This window comes from Aricia agestis, chromosome 4, assembly GCF_905147365.1.
Source record: "Aricia agestis chromosome 4, ilAriAges1.1, whole genome shotgun sequence".
In the NCBI taxonomy this organism is placed as follows: Eukaryota; Metazoa; Arthropoda; class Insecta; order Lepidoptera; family Lycaenidae; genus Aricia; species Aricia agestis.
This window is the reverse complement of record NC_056409.1, coordinates 4,317,413-4,337,722: the sequence shown is the minus strand read 5'-3', so window position 1 is coordinate 4,337,722 and position 20,310 is coordinate 4,317,413. Positions and strand designations below refer to the sequence as shown.

The window sequence follows — 20,310 nt, the reverse complement described above, 5'->3', positions numbered from 1 at the left end:
AGTTGCAAATGAATTTCTCAACCCTATCATAAATCATTTTTCTAGTCGGACGGTCGAGACTTATCGCGTTTAATTGAAAACACGCCTTGTTATAAATTTCTAATCGAAGAAATACGATATTTGCTAAAGTTTGTACTTTATCGGAGCGCTTCGTTTTATGTGCAAACTTATGATAATAAAGAACTAAGAATTGTACGGGAGCCCTAGAACATTTTTTTTTATTACCATCAAGCTAATTTTTTGTGAGAGGCTTCATTTTGGTAAGACGGACAACATTTTTGTCTGCGAAAAATCTTGAAAGTAGTAGCTAACAGAAATAAAAAGGATTACATACTTTAGACTTGATGGTCCTAAAATATGGATTGTTCTATTTGTAGACTACTGACTACTGAACCCTAAAACGGAACCCTAATAAGCTGATTTTTTGTATATTGATAGGTTAATATTTTGAGTTTTTCATCATTGGGTTAATAGTTATATTATAATTTAAGAGAAACATTGTCCTACAAATAAAACAATCCATATTTTAGGACCATCAAGTCAAAGTATGTAATCCTTTCTATCTCTCTTAGCTACCACTTTCAAGATTTTTCGCAAATAAAAATGTTATTCGTCTTATCAAAATGAAGCTACTTACAAAAAATTAGCTGTAGCTTGATAGTAATAAAAAAAAATGTTCTAGGGCTCCCGTACTATAAGAAAATGAAGTGAAAAAATAGCGCCAAAGTTCGCAAATGCGTCTACTATTTTAAGATGTTTATAGGTATGATGTCAAAGGAGTACATTTATCGAAAAAAGTGTTTTATTCCAAAGATAGCTTCATAAGATACGGTTCGATATCAAACTCCTCCAAATACTGTCAACTAACAAAGTGAAAGACAAAATGATTAAGAAAAAAGTGTTCGTTTTTCGAACGTGGCGCGTTCGCGGTCCATCGGGCATCGCGTCAGCTGCCAGTCAGCGGGCTGCGAGGACCACCGCGCGGCCCGGGCTCGGGTTACCTATACCGGCCTTGCCGAGCTACGTCTAAGTTACGTCCGCTCTGGCACATGACAGTGACAGTTGGCTAGCCGTTTTCGGTTTACGAGGCTGGGTGGCCTATCGGTTAACACCTATCACAACATTCGATTATGATTACGTCATTACAGTACCTATAAGTAGGATAATAAACTTAGAGTCAGGATGCTAGGCTAATAACACAAGTGTTTTAATTAGGTTCCAAGTTACTACTACTATAACCTATGAACTAGGAAGTTACTCAAATAATAAGCTTTATACATCCTAGACAACAACCTAAAAAGTTTTCTTCCATTTCTTAAATAACCCTTTAGTTCACGCTCATTTTTACTAACAAAGCATAAAAAATTACCATGATACGCTTAAACTTTTTTAATGACAATACCTACACCCAAATCAAAGGGCGTCGCAGGCCTCTCTGATCCCATGTCTTCACCTCGAGACACCGCGCGATCGTACCCGATATATTAACAGACATTTAATGAACCAGTTTTAAACCAGTATTAATTTATTTAACGTAAACATACTTTTATGCTCAACTGTACGTAACTGTACTTGTTGAGATATTTTTAATATCAACATTGCACGCTGATTTTGGTATGGTGACCGCTTTCGTTAAAACAACTCTATGTATAATACGTTATGGCTAGAGCCTAGGCACTTTTGAGATTGACAGCTCCCTGGCCATAAAGTACGGCGTCGAGTTTTTGGAACTAATTCTAGCTGGTATCGTGCCGGTTACCCGTAACATATTTATCCTCAAAGTTCAATTATTAATTTAACCTCTTCCCCAGGTTTCCTCCATCAACCGCGTGCTCCGCAATCTCGCAGCGCAGAAGGAGAAGTCGAGCAACCAGCAACCGTCAGAGTGCTCCACGCCGGTGTACGAGCGGTTGCGGCTGCTGGGCACCCCGGCGGCCGCGCCCTGGCCCAGAGCACCCTGGCCTGCGCAGATCGACACCAGGACTCCGCCCTACCAGCTCCACAGCCTGAGCCCCGGGCCCCAGGCTATGCCGTGTAACGGGGATATGACGGCTATGAAGAAAGGTAAGTGCACGCGTAATGATATAGGCTTTATATTACAGTTCAGTCAACTAACAGATTTAACCCCGGATCCACAGTATAGCAATATTAGTATATGTCATATTGCTATACTGTGCCTGATCTATCTCTTAAATTATCTGTCAAAATTCTAGCATTTGTTAATATTATAAGAGTGTAAGACGCCGGTGTAAAGGTGCGTCGTTTTGGGCAGTCTAGTTGTTACTATAATCTAAATAAACAAAATAATAAGTTCAGCATAGGCTATAAATTTCTTATCAATTGAAAGACATGTTAACGGATAAATAAAAATCACCATTTGGTGGAGTTTTAATTAGTGGTTAACATTTAGATCAAAGTGAATCGAAACGGAGTAATATGTAGCTCAAAGTATAAACGTTTATTTCTCTTTCGCTTAAATTGAACATAATAGCGAAACGATATTGTAAAATTTCGCAACCGCTAGAACAAAACTGTCCGAACAGAAAAACAAAAAAACCTCCCAAAAAAAGCACAAACCCGCGGTCGCGCCGTCTGCGTGGAAACAACTTTTTGTCGGCATTTTGATAGTCGATTTGCGGCGCCCCCCTCAACCCCCCCGGGCCGCCGCCTCCGGTACCGTCAAAAACATTACTCTGCTCATCCAGTCGGAAGATTTAATTTTCATTTTTATCTCAAACATCCCCCTTTGTAGTGGTCTGTAGTCTGTATCCAATTAGGCTTTGAACATTTTTCTGGAACTCCACGGTGGAGTTATGGAATTTTTAATTTCGATACCGATAATTGCGAGACTCCTTCGCTTTGAAGATGAAACATGAGGAATTTGAGCACTGACAAAGGTGCTTGCTCATATGAGGAATATGGTCTGAAATTCAAAAAAGATTATGCGTCTTATCAGTAAGAAATCCAATAGTGTAGATATTCAGTAATAAAAAAACCGCCAAAATATATTGAATAGATAGGGACTTTAAATATGAGAAAATAAATAGCTTTACTTTTTAAGTTTGAAGGTTAAGGTACCGAGATTCTTGAACTGAATAATTACAAAACTTGAACTAAAACACAAATTGCCATTGTAGGCAAACAATATTTTGATGTGAATAGAGTGAATAATTAGGTATTTCATTTTATACATTTATGGGCGTACCCAGGTTCTGGGCAAGGGGGGGGCAAATTACCCCGTTTCTGGGCTAGGGGAGGAGGTGTTTATAGAGAATAAAAAATTAATAATTTTTAGTTGTAAAAATATTGTATCAGCCAACAAATTGCAAAAATTCGATTTCTTAATTTTAATTTTTATAGATGAAAGTACTAGATAATATACTTAGTAGGGCCGTCAACATGATCCAGGGGGGGGCGATGATTTATACAATATACATATTATGTAATATTTTGCCTAGCTTTAAGCTATTGCCAACAGATCTTACCTTCTGTAGATATTGTATCCTGTAAAGTTCCTCAAAGCTTAGCCCCAAGCTAGGCGCTTTTCATGTCATTAACAGTTGCTAACACACTTGTGTTGCCTACATGGGCTCCATGGTATCTGCCATCGATACCTAATCAAAAATTGTTATGGAAGATTTTCGTATCTTTAATGCCGTAGGTTTGGTGGCCAGAATTGTTTGTAGTGATAGGCGATTGACCAAACTCTTGACTTCTTAATATAAAATTGGTAGGTAATCTGTTATCTGTTTAAACTTTCTTAAATAACGTGCTCTACTAGAGGTCTTAACTCAACTTCAGAGTTCATCCCTCGCCACAACAATGGAGGTCAAATCGATTCTTTACTAGATTCAAAAGTCGAAGACAAACACAAGGTCAGGGGACGGAAGAGAATAAATCCATTAAGGAGCCGAAACTAAATAAAACGTACTGAATAAAGGGAGGCCGAGTCGATGATAAATGCCGAGAGCGAAACGGACTTACGTGAGCGCACGCACGAGCGAGCAGAACGGCGCGGCGCTAGACGTGGCCTCCCGAGATAAGGCGAAGAAAAATGTCTCGAGATTTATATTTTCGTAGATATATCGGCTCGGGGATCGGCTGTAAATTAGTGAGACGTACGGCTAAATGAATATTTATTTATGCGACATAAGTCACGCTCAATTGTTGGTGGTGAGACATTAACGTGAAAAATGTTATCCGTAGCCCAAAATTTTGGCGAGTTTTCCCGTTATTTGTTCTGCCTTTTAGAGTTGATAAGGCAAACATTAATTTGATGATCGGAATCCAATCAAAATTTTACGGATTTGGTGTTTAGAAAAAATTATGTAAAGAATTATAAATGATAATGTAATAACTGTAGCTATAAATATGTTGCCTTTGGGCTTGGAACATCACAATTTTAAAAACTTAATTATTGCCGCTTCTATGTTGCTTTTCTCAGAGACCATAGTACAGTGCTTAATATCGACTAATTAATAAAACTAGAGATCGCCCAATGGTCGAAATTCGACCTTACTTGCAACGACATCAGGACTGCTACCTATATTTTGTAAAAAATATTGACTTCATCATAGTTTTTTTCAATTCTTGTCTCTGGGACTTAGCGGATCTCAGACTGGCCGTTTAAGCATTGTCTAATAGTATCTAAAATTAAATAAAAAAAAAAACAATAATTTTTGGTTGAAGTCTGTTGACAACAAGTGACAAATTGAAAATGTCAATTTATCAACTTGTTGTCAACAGACTTCAACCAAAAATAAAAGAGTATAATTCGTATGTATAGGCTTGTCACTCAAAAATCTCACATTATTCCTAGTAGTAGTGTCGTAGTGTGTGTAACGTTTTATTTATTAAAAATATATATGATAAAAGCATAATTTTAAAATAATATTAGCTCGATGCACTCCTTCACCATATAAACTATAACTGTGCGAAATTTCATGCTAGGTGCATGAAATTTCCCCATTTTTCGTAAAAAGGATTACAAAGTTTTTCTCTCATGTATTAATATATAGATATGCACGATACGCATGTTTCAATATTAAAAGTATTCACCCACAATCACGATTTACAAAAACATAGTAAATTATAAACGTACACGACCGTACATAGCTGAAATAACGGGAATATTATTTACACGAAACAAAACGGAACACACAGGGCGTATGTAGTACATAGTACATACCTACATAGGGCCGACATAGCGGCGCGCTCAAAGCCCCGCATCCCTTTGATCTGCCGCCTATACGGTATAGGGCCTTCTATTTTCGTATGTCTTACAGCTCTCTCGATTAATATCGTATTCAAATTTCACGTATCATCTAAATAGATGGATTGGGTATTTCAAATTTAAATTGATATTACTTTATTAATAAGAACAAATTAAAAATCTATGTCGTCATTCATACTATGTAACAATTAAGCATAATTTAAAACTGCTATTAATATTTTTATTGTTTGCTAATAGTTTTGTTTCTAGCAAAATAATTAAGCAGTTATGTTGGTATTCATTTCCTTCTATTACAAGTTCAGTACAAGTTACAACCTGTTGCCAAAAAACATAAAAAACCTTACCTAAAAGTAAATAAAAAATACGAAACAACCTGTTATATTCTGCCACATTTTAAATCTCTAATTTAATACGAGCTTACAGACATGTCACATGTAGGTAACTCAGCAAAAAATTAACCCTCAAAAGCCTACCCATGTTACACAAAAACTACCGTTCTCACGGAGCTGTTTAGCGTGAAACAACGTTGTAAACACAATTTAGAACAAAGAACCGGGATGAAAGGCAAACCTCGACACACGAGCAAAACAGCAATTAAATCCGCCTTCATTACCTAACCCTTCACAAAAGGGTGAAATACGAGTGCACTCGTGTGAGATATGCCTAATAGGATTATTGCGACAGTAAACGTTTGCGGCTTAGCTACCGACTGCCAGACCGCAGCTGCCAAACATATTAATCAATACAATCGTTTAGTTACAACGCAACGCTTGGACCATAATCCCGCAAGCTATATATTTAGTATGTTGCAATACTTTACACAATGTATTTCATTCAACCCTTTGATGGTTACGTTATATTTTTAAAACGCTGACGATGGCCATGTGTCTACCAAGCCTTTTTAAAATGTAAACAAAAATGACACCGGAACACAAATAAAGTACTGGATATCACTTACTTACTTACTACGATGGCTCAGCGACCCAAAGTGGATCTTGGCCTCCGACACGAGTTTGCGCCACTTGTCGCGGTCTTGCGCCGTTTCTTGCCACTCTGTGACTTGAAGATCGCGCAGGTGCGACTTCACGATATCTAGCCATCGGTACCGTGGACGGCCGACAATCATAGATAGAAAACGAAAATATTTTTCTGCATTAAAACTTTGGATTCAACTTAAAAGTCTTCTGGCTATACAGCTATACCTATTTCCATAGGAAAATTTGTAAAGAATATCAAAAAAGTAATTTCTCACGCACGTGAAAGTCAATAATCTATGTCACCGCTGATTCAACCAAATCCACTTAGGCTCAACGCGTGACCATTAACGCGTAAGCGGCTTACTCCACAAGTGTTCCTTACCTTACCCAATTATACGCTAAATAATTATAAAAATATTAGTTAAATGGTAAAGGTTTCTCTATTGTTTACTGGCTCTAGAAGTGTTCTAACCGGATAGACTACTTAAATTCATGATGATGATGGACGAAACCTTTTTTTTTAAGTATTTATTCAAGTATTTTACAAAATCGTTTTCTTATTCTAAAAACCACCAAACTGGATATCAGTTAGTTGGCGATATTTGTAACACAATAATATATTTTATATAATACTGTATATCTCATTCATAAAACAAAACAAAACCTTATGTAACATAATATAAACCTTAAAATTAATAATAACAATCAATCAATAATCAAGCGCACTTATAAAATTGAAATACATGATCGTATCATATAATTGTAAAGCATTGACTTTTGTAAAGTTATTAAGTACAGTTATTTATAAGTTATAACAATTCGGTTTTATAACTCAACGGTTAACACAAATATAATATCGATTTTATATAATAGGACATTGCTATTTTGAAATTGGAACAACGTTACGCGAAGTATTTTATTTAACACAACGGCAACGATTAAAGGGTACAAACATTTGACAATATTTATGTAATGTAATGTAAAATTATGTTGCGCCAAAACTCGTTTGTCGCGCGGGAACCGTACATTTTTCTGGGATAAAAAGTATCCTATGTCCTTTCCCGGGACTCAAAGTATGTCCACACGGCACACCAAATTGCAGCAATTTTGCTACAGGTACAGTGGTTTGATGGGCATAAAGAGAGGGCGTGAGAAAAACTCTACACACGTAAAATAGTAACCCGCGAGAATCGTACAATTTACTGCGATAAAAATATATCTCCGTGGTCTACTCTATATCAACCTAATTATTAAACTAAACTAATCTGAGTCCATTCAATGCGAACAAACAAACTTTATTTTCCCCTTTATCACTAGTAGAGTCTAATGATAATGATAACAATAATATTAATTACTGTAAAAGTTTCCAACAAGACCATAACATGTAGATTATAGTAACATGTAAATAAACATATGCGTGTTAATGAGACGCGGCGCGCGGCGAAGGGCTGAGGGCTGCAGAGGGCCGCGGAGGGCTGCGGCCAATAACGCATGAAACAGGATTATAAAACATGAAAACGCTCGCTAAAGGGTTTGCGCTGTAATTATAGCTGTTAATTTGTGTACGGACGGCTATCCAGTCGTATATAGGTGTACGTAGCAGACGTTTATAATGATGAGTTGCGTTTTTGTAGGCTGTACCGTTGAGACAATTCATTATGGTGTATTGCTTTATGACATTGTTGGTTGTGAATATTTTGTAACTAGATGGCGCCCGTAACTCCGTTGCGCTAAAATCCGTTTATGACGCGGGAACAGTACATTTTTCCGGGACAAAAAGTATCCTATGTCCTTCCCCGGAATTCAAAGTACTCCACCGTACCTTTCAGCAAAATCGGTTCAGCGATTTGGGCGTGAAGAGGTAACAGACAGACACGCTTTCGCATTTATAATATTAGTATGGATAGAGTCGTAATATAATTAATAGTGTTTTATTGTGAGAAATTGTATTAACGTAAATTAAAATATTTTTTACCACATTTGCTTGGTTTATATTTCATTTGCCGACATAATGAAGGGTAAGTCTCTATACAATTGAAATCTTCAATGTGTCAAAATAATGGTGTGCAAAAATATATTGTTATCTTCTAGACCAGGGGTCGGCAGACCGCGGCTCGTGAGCCGCATGCGGCTCTTCCATAGGATTAATATGGCCCTTCTAAGAAGAGTCTTCTTACACTCACTCACTGCCTAACTGTACCGCTTTAGCATAAATAAAACACCTAAACAATATGATACAACTGAATTCTCCGTCAACTTGCGATAATTTACCTAAAATAGAGCTAATCCTGTATGATACATGGAATAGCCTTCCTGCAACATATTATGCAACGGCAAAGAAAACTAGCATTTGCTATTATATCTATCTTCGGCTCTACATATTCATGTGAGCAAACATTTTCATCTATGAATTTAGGATAAAATTGTTCGGCGTGCATCTGTTGTCTGATGGCCATAACACAAGTTTTTACTTAGCATGGGATTAGACGACGTGATATACGCTACCTAGCTTTTATACTATAGTATATTATTGTATGCTTAATAAAGAATTTGAATTCGAATGAATCAGATTAAAAGTAAATTAAGAAGCAAACTAACCGACGACAATTAATTATTTACAGTCGTGAAAACGTTAAACGAGTAATTACTTTCCAATCATAGGCAAGCTTTCGAAAGCAATGCAAGGACACCGTTAATCCAACTAAAGTCTAAAACTAAAATATAATATAATTAATGAGTGTTATACATATTGTAATTCTTTCAGTAATTTTTTTTTTTTTAAACTGTAAATGTAGCTTTGTAATGTGAAGCAAATTAAACTATAATTATTAAAATTTATGTAAGACTTTTAAAATTTATGTAGCGGCTCTTTGAAGGTATGGGAAAATGTACAAACTTAATATTTGGCTCATCTGATTGGTAAGTCTGCCGACCCCTGTTCTAGACAATTTAAAACTATTAATATAATATAATAATGAAACTTATAATTTACGATAATTTAAAATTATTGAATTAATTAGTTACACAAGAGGATTAAAAAAATAACTAAGTAGTACGTTTATATTTTATGTGAATCAAAACTGTAATATTACTTTTTTTAAATATAATATTATACGTAAAATTTATACGTGGGAGAGCCATGCTTCGGCACGAATGGGCCGGCTCGACCGGAGAAATACCACGTTCTCACAGAAAACTGGCGTGAAACAGCGCTTGCGCTGTGTTTCGCCGAGTGAGTGAGTTTACCGGAGGCCCAATCCCCTACCCTATTCCCTTCCCTACCCTACCCTATTCCCTTTCCTTCCCTACCCTCCCCTTACCTATTCCCTCTTAAAAGGCCGGCAACGCACCTGCAGCTCTGATGCTGCGAGTGTCCATGGGCGACGGAAGTTGCTTTCCATCAGGTGACCCGTTTGCTCGTTTTATTTCATAAAAAAAAAAAGAAGCTCTAGCGCGTAGCAACGCGCGTAGCAGTCTACGCGACTCGTAGATCGCTCTACGAGTCTAGGATTCCCATGATTATGACAACTAATAATTTCTACTAACAAAACTACTAAGTAGTTTTTTTTTATTATGAAATGTTTTATGGTTATTTTAGATTCATCAATTATTTTTTTCAATCAACTTATTTTTGCCGAACAAAAAATACACTGTTCACATTATACTATCAGAGAAGTTTATTCATATGGTGGACCTACACAATTTGGTCGCGTTATGTTAAACTCAGCCGACACGGCTAATATTAAATAATATAAATATATAATTATACCCTACTAGGGTTTTGTAGTTGAACCATACTAAATGATGCAGACTCATCATCTGCCTGCGGATCAATTTCTTCAGTGGTACAATTTTTTTTGTAATAGCCAATGTGGTTGATCGTTTGAATAAGACATGATGAGCGTGGCGCAAAATGCTTTAGGCGTGTAGATTACTAGAAAAAAGAATAGAAAACACAATTTAGTAAACCCTGTAAGCCTTTAAACTTTATCGATTCTTGAATGTTATTTCGCCTGAAGATATCTGAAGACTTTTCTTGAAACCCTTCTAAAGCCTCAAAAAATATTCTCGCCTCAACACTCTATGACAACACACAAGTATGTGAGCTGTAAAATTCTCTGAATCTCTCGTAGGTGTATTAGTTTATATCGATTCTACAGAACCAGCGTTCTGCTCAAGTCGTTGTGATTCGTAGTGTTGAGTAGCTTAAGAGGAACTATTACAGTTTTAAGAAGACGTGCACATTTCAAACTGCTTTTAATTTAATAGGGAAAAGGTATACAGATTTTTTTAAACACGTACATAATAAACTTTTATATTTTGTGCTTAATAAAACGATATTTTTAATCATATTAACTTTCTCGTTTTTCGAATAAATGCTGAGGAACCCACAACTTTTTTTTTAAATTGGGAGTTAGGTTAGAAGTAGTTTAGTTACAAGAATAATTTAATTAAACTTTTTAATCGGGACTTAACGATTAAAAAGTTTAATTAAATTATTTACTAAAAAAAAAAAAAAGTTTAATTATAATGCAACGCGAAAGTTTAAAATGTTATAAGAATAATTTAAGTACCACCATCTATGAAACACCACACCACGCGCACAATTTGACTGTAAATCATGAGGAAAGGATTCATTGTTACAAAATATGCATGTGTACTAATTTAAGTCTGAATATAAAATTCTCGTGTCACAGTGTTTGTGCGCGAACTCTTCTAAAACGGCTCATCCGATTTTAATGAAAATTTTAATGTACTATCAGAGAAGTTGATTCCTAGGCAGATGGGGGACCTATGTAGTTTGGTCGGTTATGTCAAAAACAGCCGACAGATCTAAATTAACATTGTCTGTCTGTCAGTTGAATAAGAATCAATTTCCTTGATGGTACATTCGTTAGGCTTGCAAATAGGTTTTAATTTACTTTTACGAGTAATATTGATACTAGAAATATATGGCAAACAACGTTTGGCGGGTCAGCTAGTGTCTTATAATTTGAAGTTTTAAGCACTTTCTATAAAAAACCTCACGACGCGCACAATTTGGCTGTAAATCATGAGGAATGGGTTAGGACTGGCGGCGGCGGCGGCGGCGGTGTTTGTGCAGGGGGCGGGGCCACATTAGTGCCGCCCCGCCGCGCCGCCGCGTACGTACACCTGTCTACCACGCAGAAACATACATTTTGATATACATGTAAATAAAAATTTGAAAATCGAACAATAAAATTAACCGGATATACAATATAAGAGCAATTTTTCTTCCTTTATAATTTGAACAAACCTTGTAAATTAGGTACTTCATCATCTGGCTAATATATATAGCCGTACATATAGAATACATTCTACAACGATAGTTTTCAAATCACTACTTCATCCACTGATGTCTTCAAAATATTATGTGGCATTGAATTTTGTTGCTGTGAATAAGTAAAATTTAAATTGTTAACCAAGGCAATTTTCGCAGTTTGATTTCAAGCGATTTAAATGTTAACATTTAAATCGCTTGAAATGGATCATACATTCGATACTCATAAATTAATACGTAATTCAATTGCAGAAAAAATCATTGTGGTTTGCAATAGAACCTCTTTTTGTTTCCTAAAACATAAAAATGTATCTTCATAATATTAAAAAATGCACTTTACGTTAATATCTATATTGTGAAAACAAAAACTACTCTTAACACCCGACAAAACCGCGTTATACGTTTGACGTGTATGATCTATACTAATATTACTTATTATATTATATTTTATGTTAAAGCACCATGAAATGGCCATAAAAAAGATTTTATGCGTGAAAAAACACAAAGTTAATTTTTTTTCACGCAAAAGTATTTTTATGGCCACTTCATGGTGCTTTAACATCTGCCATCTAATAAATTTAAGTTACGCCACAATTTTATTAGCACTTTAGAATTTTCTAGAAAAGCCAGACATCTTACAAAATTGAAGGTCGGGTCGTTGTTCTCATAAATATTTTACTCTGAGATGACAATGTTAGTAAAACTAAATGGTAATTTAGCTGCAGCGAAGGGCGCTCAACAGCACTCAGATACGAGTCTTTATAAGCTCACTTTGACGGAAAAATATTTTCATAACGTTACCTAGGTTTTCCTGAACGCTTCTTTTGAATTTTGAGAATTTTGGTTCAGATTTTGTTTATATTATTGTACTCCGTTTTACTGGATCTTTTTTATTATTAATTTTTAATGGTGCTTAATAATGAAGGTAGAGCGCTTACTTTAATAGTGATTTACAATTTACTAAATATTTCAATTAACATTATGATTACAAAACTTTCGTTGACGTTTAAATTTTAAATCTGAACAAACACCTTTAAAACAAAGTAGGTAGTTTAGAAAATCGTCTTTTACTTGTTATATTATACGTAAAATCAGCCCGAACTATAAAGAGTATAGTAACTTGTTCAGGGAATAACTAGATAAATCAGCCACAAAAGATTTATAAGTAGACCTTTTCCTAATTCTTATATTACAGCGAAACTCCGTACTTTATCATAATACGCAATATCAATTCAGAACACCTCTAAACGTTTCCTGAAAAACCGTGAATATTCACATTACGTATGCGGGTCGCGGGCGTATCGGTGCACTCGCCGCCATCGCACAAAATGGCCGACACGTGATACGACTAGCGATCGCGAAATATAATTTTTATTTGCAACATATTTTTACGCGTTTATATCTTGGTTGGTGGGAATCTGATCGTTTTATTCACTGGTTACGTAGTAGGTTACGCGACGAAATGTTAACATTAGAAAAGAGTAAAGCGAGTTTGGAACAAATTAGAAATTAATTATTATTAAAGTTCCTTGTTGTACGTGATACAATATAATTTCAATTAAAATAACTGGAGCATAGATTATATTTTAACGGATGATTGGTGTGTACTGCTATCCTAGATTCCACCATTAAAATGCAACATTGAACCATCTTTTTTTTATCCATTTCCTATCAACTACAAAATTCTTATGAGTAAAATATCGTTTAAATATTAACAAAAACGAAGCTTCATTAAACTAGTATAATTTAAGTAAGCAAGGCCTTAACCCATCAATCCCCAAACGGTACCCGGTTGTGGCAAAACAATTGAAAATCTATTGTGACTGCGATTCCCACGATTGAGGTATTATACACATTGTTAATCTGAGAGAGCCAAGCATATTCAATATATTTTGAGGACTGAACAACCGTAGCCCTAAAAATCCTTACTAATATTATAAATGCGAAAGTGTGTCTGTCTATTTATAATCTCTGCTCGCTCAAACCGCTTTGAGTCCCGGGAAAGGACACAGTATACTTTTTATCCTGGAAAAATGTAAGGTTCCTGCACGATACACTAATATAACATAAAATAAACTAATTTCGGCCAACGAAGTTCCGGGCGTTTTCATTGTATCATATATTTAAGTTACACAAGAACAAAACTGTAATCAATTTACCACCCAAAAGGCGCATCATAAATACAGTTCATTATAACACCATCACAAACGTGCCAGAAGTATTTAGCGCCCCTCGCGGACCGAATAGAGACACATCTATTATCTGATACGGATCTACGTGCCTCATGAAACATTAATGTGAGGCTGACAGACGGTATGACGTTTTTCCACCGCGCTGCCAATGCCAGGGGAATATGCTGTTACAAACTATATATACGGTGTAAATTATGTTTTACACGGTGTATACTGTATATGTTACAAAATATTATATACGCAGCTGTTTTTTGTAACGGTTACAAAGAGGTTACGAATTATATTTACGCCTAGTATTTTTATGTTAATATTCTCTTTGTGTCTTAATCTACAATCTTAATTCAATCGTTATTAATTAAATGGTAAGATGATACGGACTCTAACGTTTAAGAAAACGTTGGGAATAAATAATGGCGTTTCCTCAGAAATCCGTAAATATTTATAAGAAATCCCCGTAGCAAAATAAGACGTGGTCTTTGGCGGAATGGAGTGGCGAAAATACTTATGAAAACGTGCGCGTTCCGTTTTACTTATATCATAGTAGGAAAATAATATTAATACGTACAATATTATGATACAAATTACATAATATGATAATATTAATCGCCACCTTTACTCGTAGTTTTGAAGAGTCATATTATTAAAAAAAAATGTTTTTTTTATTTCTACATACCAACGGGTCGTATTAAGCAACGACGTTGATATTTTTGAGAAAATAAACCTTAGATATATATCTCATATATCTCTTTATACAACTCATTACAGTCTTAGTAGCTACAAACAATCTCGACATGGTGACATTTATTTAAATTTTGAATATGATGATGATGATTTTCGATATATTTTTTTTTATATCCAAATGATTTTAAAACATATTTCACATAGAAAAATACTTCTCAGTATATGATTAAGAATACCCATAACACCAAATAACAGGCGTTACTTTGCGGAAATCCATAGCTTAAAATAATTACATACCTACTAAATTATAACCAAGATTTGATATTCAGGTAACCCTTAACCATACTTCAGAAACATTATAGCTGTAACATGACGTCTTACTGATAGTTACAAAAAGGTATTATTATCTAAACTTAAAGTTCTGAGAAAGGTTAGTTCTAGTCTAGACCAAGCAACGCCCTTTGTTCTGACGCCCTAGGGCCCAAGGGCTTAGTTCGCCTCTAGAGGTTTCATAAGTTGGGATCAATAAAATAAAAATATTAAGTTTGGGCTTTCAAATCTTTTTATTATATATAAAATACATTTATTATATATACTTTTTATTATATATAAGTACAAAATAATAAAAAGATTTGAAAGCCCAAACATATATATATATATATATATATATATATATATATATATATATACACTCAGAGTCGAACAATGTAATTAATTAAAAATTTTGACATATCCCCATACATAACCCTTACATTATCTTCATTCAATTGAAGGTTAATCATCAGGGCCCTAGTATATCCCACAACGTGTACATTTTGTGGTACACTTTACAGAAAAACTATCACGCCTGTTGATTTGTGCTTTAATATAGTAATTTTTAATTTATATTATGTACTTAGATGTGTTTTCATCAGTCAGTCAAGGCACAGCGACGACGCGAGCCCTCACAAAACTCGGCTTTTAGCTAGTAATTAAATGTCTCTGAGTGCGTCATCGTCAGTTAAAACATTAATTTGCCACTGCATTTCTTATATTGGACGGTTAATACATGACATTTTAATTAGTAGCATTATAGCTATCCATACAGAGCGTTTTATATTGAGATCAAAAACAATTTAAACAGAATAAAATGTCTTATGTACTTACCTGTGACAGTGGTACTTACGTTATAAAGATTTAAACGGGCGTCTTGCGTAGGCGAGCTACGAGCGTCTACGACGTAGAGCTATGAATCTAGTGTTTGTCTAAAATCTAAATACTCAGATTTTGTAACTTCATGCTTTGTGTATCTAATAATATAGGTATTATCTTTGAATGTAGTGTAAGTAACAAGTATTTAACTAAGAAAACCTTGAATCAATACTAATATTATTTTCGTAAATGCGAAATTGTGTCTGTCTGTTCCCTCTTCACGACGAAACCGCTGAACCGATTTTGCTGAAATTTGGTATGGAGATACTTCGAGTTTCGGGATACTATCTTTTCCGGAAAAATGTACGGTTCCCGAGCGATAAACTAACTTCAGCGAAACGGGATTGCGGGCGGGCATTATTCTAAACTTTTAAGCTTCGTCGTACGTTTCTCTTTACGGTTTTTGCCGAAAGGGGAATGTAGAAATTCCACTAATAAATCTCAAGTTATTTAGTTTTATCAACGGCTGAAACGCTCCATTATTAGCCATACATTTTTGAGCGATAAGGCTATCGCTGCGTGGTAGGCCGGGCCGTTATCGCGCCCTTCCGCATGAACGCCCCCGTTACGGTCCCCATTCCCCCCTCGCCCCTTCACCGCTCCCACGCCGCCCCCACCGCCCCGCACCGCCCCCTCGCCGCCCCCGCAGATACCGAGACCTGACACTTGAACTTAATTTATTCCCAAAGAATAGTTGAATTATTATGATTACTGTAATTTACGGTGTGTAGAGTTTTGCGTTTCTTGTTGGGGAAACCCTTTTGGTAGGTAATTTTATATAAATACCTATTGTAGATGATTTAAAACATTAATAATTTGCGTATAGCTTCGTCCTATTTCTTTTCTTTTCTTATTCTATGTTGAGATCATGTTACTAATTAGTATTTATGTAGTCTTGACTATTCAATGGAAATAAAAGACTATGAAATCAAACGATTCTTTTTCTTCACAGCCTGACAGTACCTACTGCCTAAAATATAAAGGTAGAACTTTTGTTAACTGAACGTTCAAAAACAGTATAACAATATTCTTATATTATACTAGCTAAAAGCCGAGCTTTGTGAGGGCTCGCGTCGTCACACCTTGACTGAGGGCCAGGCCACAACACTACGGCGTCGCATCGCAAAAAAAAACATTGCTTTTTAAAGGTTGTTTTTGCGATACGACGTCGCAACGCAGTGTTGTGGCCTGGCCCTGACTGATGATAAGACATCTACATTTAAATAAAAATTACTATGTCAAACTACGAATAATAAAAACTAAGGAATCGTAACTCCCATACTATTACCGTTTTAAATTTGTTTCCTTTTGATCTGTCATGTAATGTCAGCCTAGTACCGCTCAGGGTCACCTAAATATTGCAAATGTATTGAAATGTGTACCTAAGGTACACTTTTTTGACAAGTATTGTGGAGCATGTTTTTTGACGGAGTTACTTTTCCTTAGTTTTTATTATTCGTAGATGTCAAAGCACAAATCAATAGGCGTGATAGTTTTTCCATAAAGTGTACCGCAAAATGTTTAGGTTTTTGTTCAATTAATTGGAACGAGCAAGTCGTACCATTAGATATACTATAAAAAAAATGGATAAACGAATTTATTAGGGGTACCTACTTCGTAAATTATTATTATTAATCTAAAATTTTAGCTAAAATGTTTGAGTTTGAGAACGGTTCAAAATGGTGAATGAAATAAATCGTGTTATCTGGTTGTTTGTGAAATTAATTATGAGTTGTTCAGTTCGCGGCCGCCAAGTTTGCAAGTTTAGGAGTTCAGACACTTGCAGATAAATCAGCCCGCAGCTATGTCGGGAGTTACTTGAACAAGAGTTAAGTATTAATTTATAATGCTGTAGGCGGCACCATTTATTTTACGGATCAATGTAATATACTTAAGTATATTATGTCTATAAAGTTCGCATAAGTATGTGAAACGAAGCTGCAAAATAAATGATTAGTTTTTGTATATATGCGATTTTTCTAGTCGCTTTCGATCTTATCATGACATGATATGAAGTATAGAATTTAAATATATACATAATATAGGATCGTCGGGCGATATTAGAAACTGATTCGATGGCCATGGAATAATATTGCATTCATCCTCCATGCTTGTGGGCGTATAATAGTTATGTGCTGAAATAAAACTGTGATTAATCAGATATCATCAGATTTGGAGACGATGCGTTTGAGAGCATACACCGTTCCTTCCGACATTCATAATCCAAACTCTCAAAACCCCATCCGGTGCTGGTCGCTCCGACAGATTAAACTTATCTCAAATTAAGTTGCTAATAGACAAGTAAATCGCGCACGCCCTTATATATTTTAATGTAAACCTGGCCTTTTTTACCATATATGTATTCAGATACATTTTTGTTTTGATACTGGAAGAATTTGTAAATATTCGTAAATATATTCTAGGGTTGCTGAGGATTCCTCTTCCGCCTACTCATAATGAGGAAGTTCCGCAATATTTTGGGTTCCCCAACCGTTACCACATCCTCATTAAATAAAAATAAAAAAATCCTCTTCCGCTATCGCTTCCTCAAAATGTAAGAGCAATTTATGAGAAATTTCACTGCGCATGCGCGTCGCGTATCCAATCATGACAACAATACTTGAGACTTCGATGTCTGTCCGTCTGTTTGTTCATCTGTCCGTCTGTCTGTCTGTCTGCTGTATCTCAAGAACGGCTATAGCTAGCCTTCTGAAATTTTTACAGATTGTGTATTTTTGTTGCCGCTATAACAACAAATACTAAAAACAAAATTAAAATAATATTTAAGGGAGGCTCCCATACTTGTTGTATGGGAGCCTCTCTTAAATATTATAACTTGATTTTTTTGGCCTTTTTTGCTCGTAATCAATAAAGGCAACAGTTACGCCCTTGAAATTTTCACAAAGTCCTTAATTGTATGTGTTCTTTAATGATTAATAATATTAAAATAAAATAAAAAAACTAAGGGGGGCTCCCATACAAAAAATACTATTTTTTTTCTATAACCGTACGGAACCCTTCGTGCGCGAATCCGACTCGCACTTGGCCGATTATTTTTGTGTGCGTGTATTGTGTGTATTACTGAGCTCCTCCTTAACTGCTGGACCGATTTTGATGATTATTTATTGTGTGTGTTTTGAGAATGGTTTAGATTCATAGTTTGGTCTACTGGAAAATGCCCTTTTAAATATTTTTTATATAATGTATCTACCTACTACCTAGTTATATACAGACTGGACAAAGGCTTTTGGTTTGGGTCCGCTAGTATTTATAATTTCCTATCATCCCATTCCTCATCCGCTTCCTCATCCGCATCCTCTAAATTTGCGCGGGACAATTCCTCTTCCTCCTCCTCTTCCTCATAATCACTTCCTCAACATCCCTAAATTATATTCTTTAAAAGATAAAGAAAAATGTTACAAAAAAATTACCTATATTTAATAAGGTCTTTTAAGAATATTCTTAACTTTCAACTGATTCGACTGCCCAAATACTAATAATATTCAGCCTTAGGGAGTCTGCGGCGCACATAATATTACAGTCGGCATGGCGCGGCCATGCAAACTGTATGTGCGCCGCAGACTCGATCACACAAAAAGTGTGCCATCTGCGATCTCCCTTATAGTTTAAATTTCTGACTGCTTTAGGTATTCTTAAGTACGCTCGTGGTGCGGATTGTCTTTTGACCTATCACAACTTAATATCTCTTATATTCACGGTACGTGACAGAAGAGGAGACTCGAAACATGTTCGTGTGCAAAAGAGACATAGTTAGTTATACATCAACAATCTAGGTGGTCCTTCATCCAAATATGTACTGAGATCTTGCACTTTAGCCATAACATTTTCTTTATCGATCCTTTACAGAATCGCCGGTCAAAATATTGTAATATGTACTTAATTAACATTTAAAGCATTCGTGAATTCATACGACTTTGAAGTTCGACTCGTCTAATGTCCAATCCATACATTGATCTTCAATTCTAGAAAGAAGCGATAAAGATAACGACTTGACTACAGGATCCTATATTTCAGGGGACGAGCCATTAGAAGGTCTCGAAGGTCTACACTCGGACGAGACGGGGTCAGGTGACAACTCCAACGCCGGCTCCAGCGGTGCTGACGAGGACGCTGCCCGGCTGCGTCTGAAGAGGAAACTGCAGCGCAACCGCACCAGCTTCACCAATGAGCAGATTGATAGTCTTGAACGAGGTGGGCATCAACTATACAGGGTGTAACAAAACGAAGTGTTAATACTTTAGAGTATGTAATTTAACCGATTCCGTACGGATGGCGCCGCAGAGGCTCCATGGGTATCTTTTCTGTATGGCGTGTGGCGTTTCCCCTCAATGAAATTGGCTTTATTTGTCACGTATTTTACGTGTACAGTATTAGTTTTAGGATATTGCATAAAAACTTACACTTCAGGAGTCTTAAACATTTTCAATTGGTGATTAATATGGCCACCGAATTATTTTATAAAATAGGTATCTATAACGCCAAAACCAGCAAAATCTCATATCAACATACATGAACATTGGCGTAATATATGCATGACATGCATGCGCCTCAGAGGAGTTACGAAATATTTGTTCGCAGTCAGGCGCAAAAACTTGCAAAAAATTACACCGCACTGAATCGGTTAATGTATGTGTTCCTTGTAGTTAACTGAAAAAATTTTAATCTTTCAACTTGCTACTTTCGCAGTGAACTCTCTTTAAGGAACACGTACAA

General features: G+C 35.7%; 1 protein-coding gene across 1 annotated transcript in view; it reads left to right on the top strand.

Moving 5' to 3' along the window:
* Window positions 1–20,310, top strand: part of LOC121726330 (paired box protein Pax-6-like) — a 63,875-nt gene that overhangs the window by 39,575 nt on the left and 3,990 nt on the right. Inside the window, exons 5-6 of the mRNA XM_042113645.1 lie at window positions 1,812–2,064; window positions 19,612–19,788. Coding sequence (XP_041969579.1) covers window positions 1,812–2,064; window positions 19,612–19,788 — 430 coding nt within the window. The remainder of the gene's footprint in view (window positions 1–1,811; window positions 2,065–19,611; window positions 19,789–20,310) is intronic.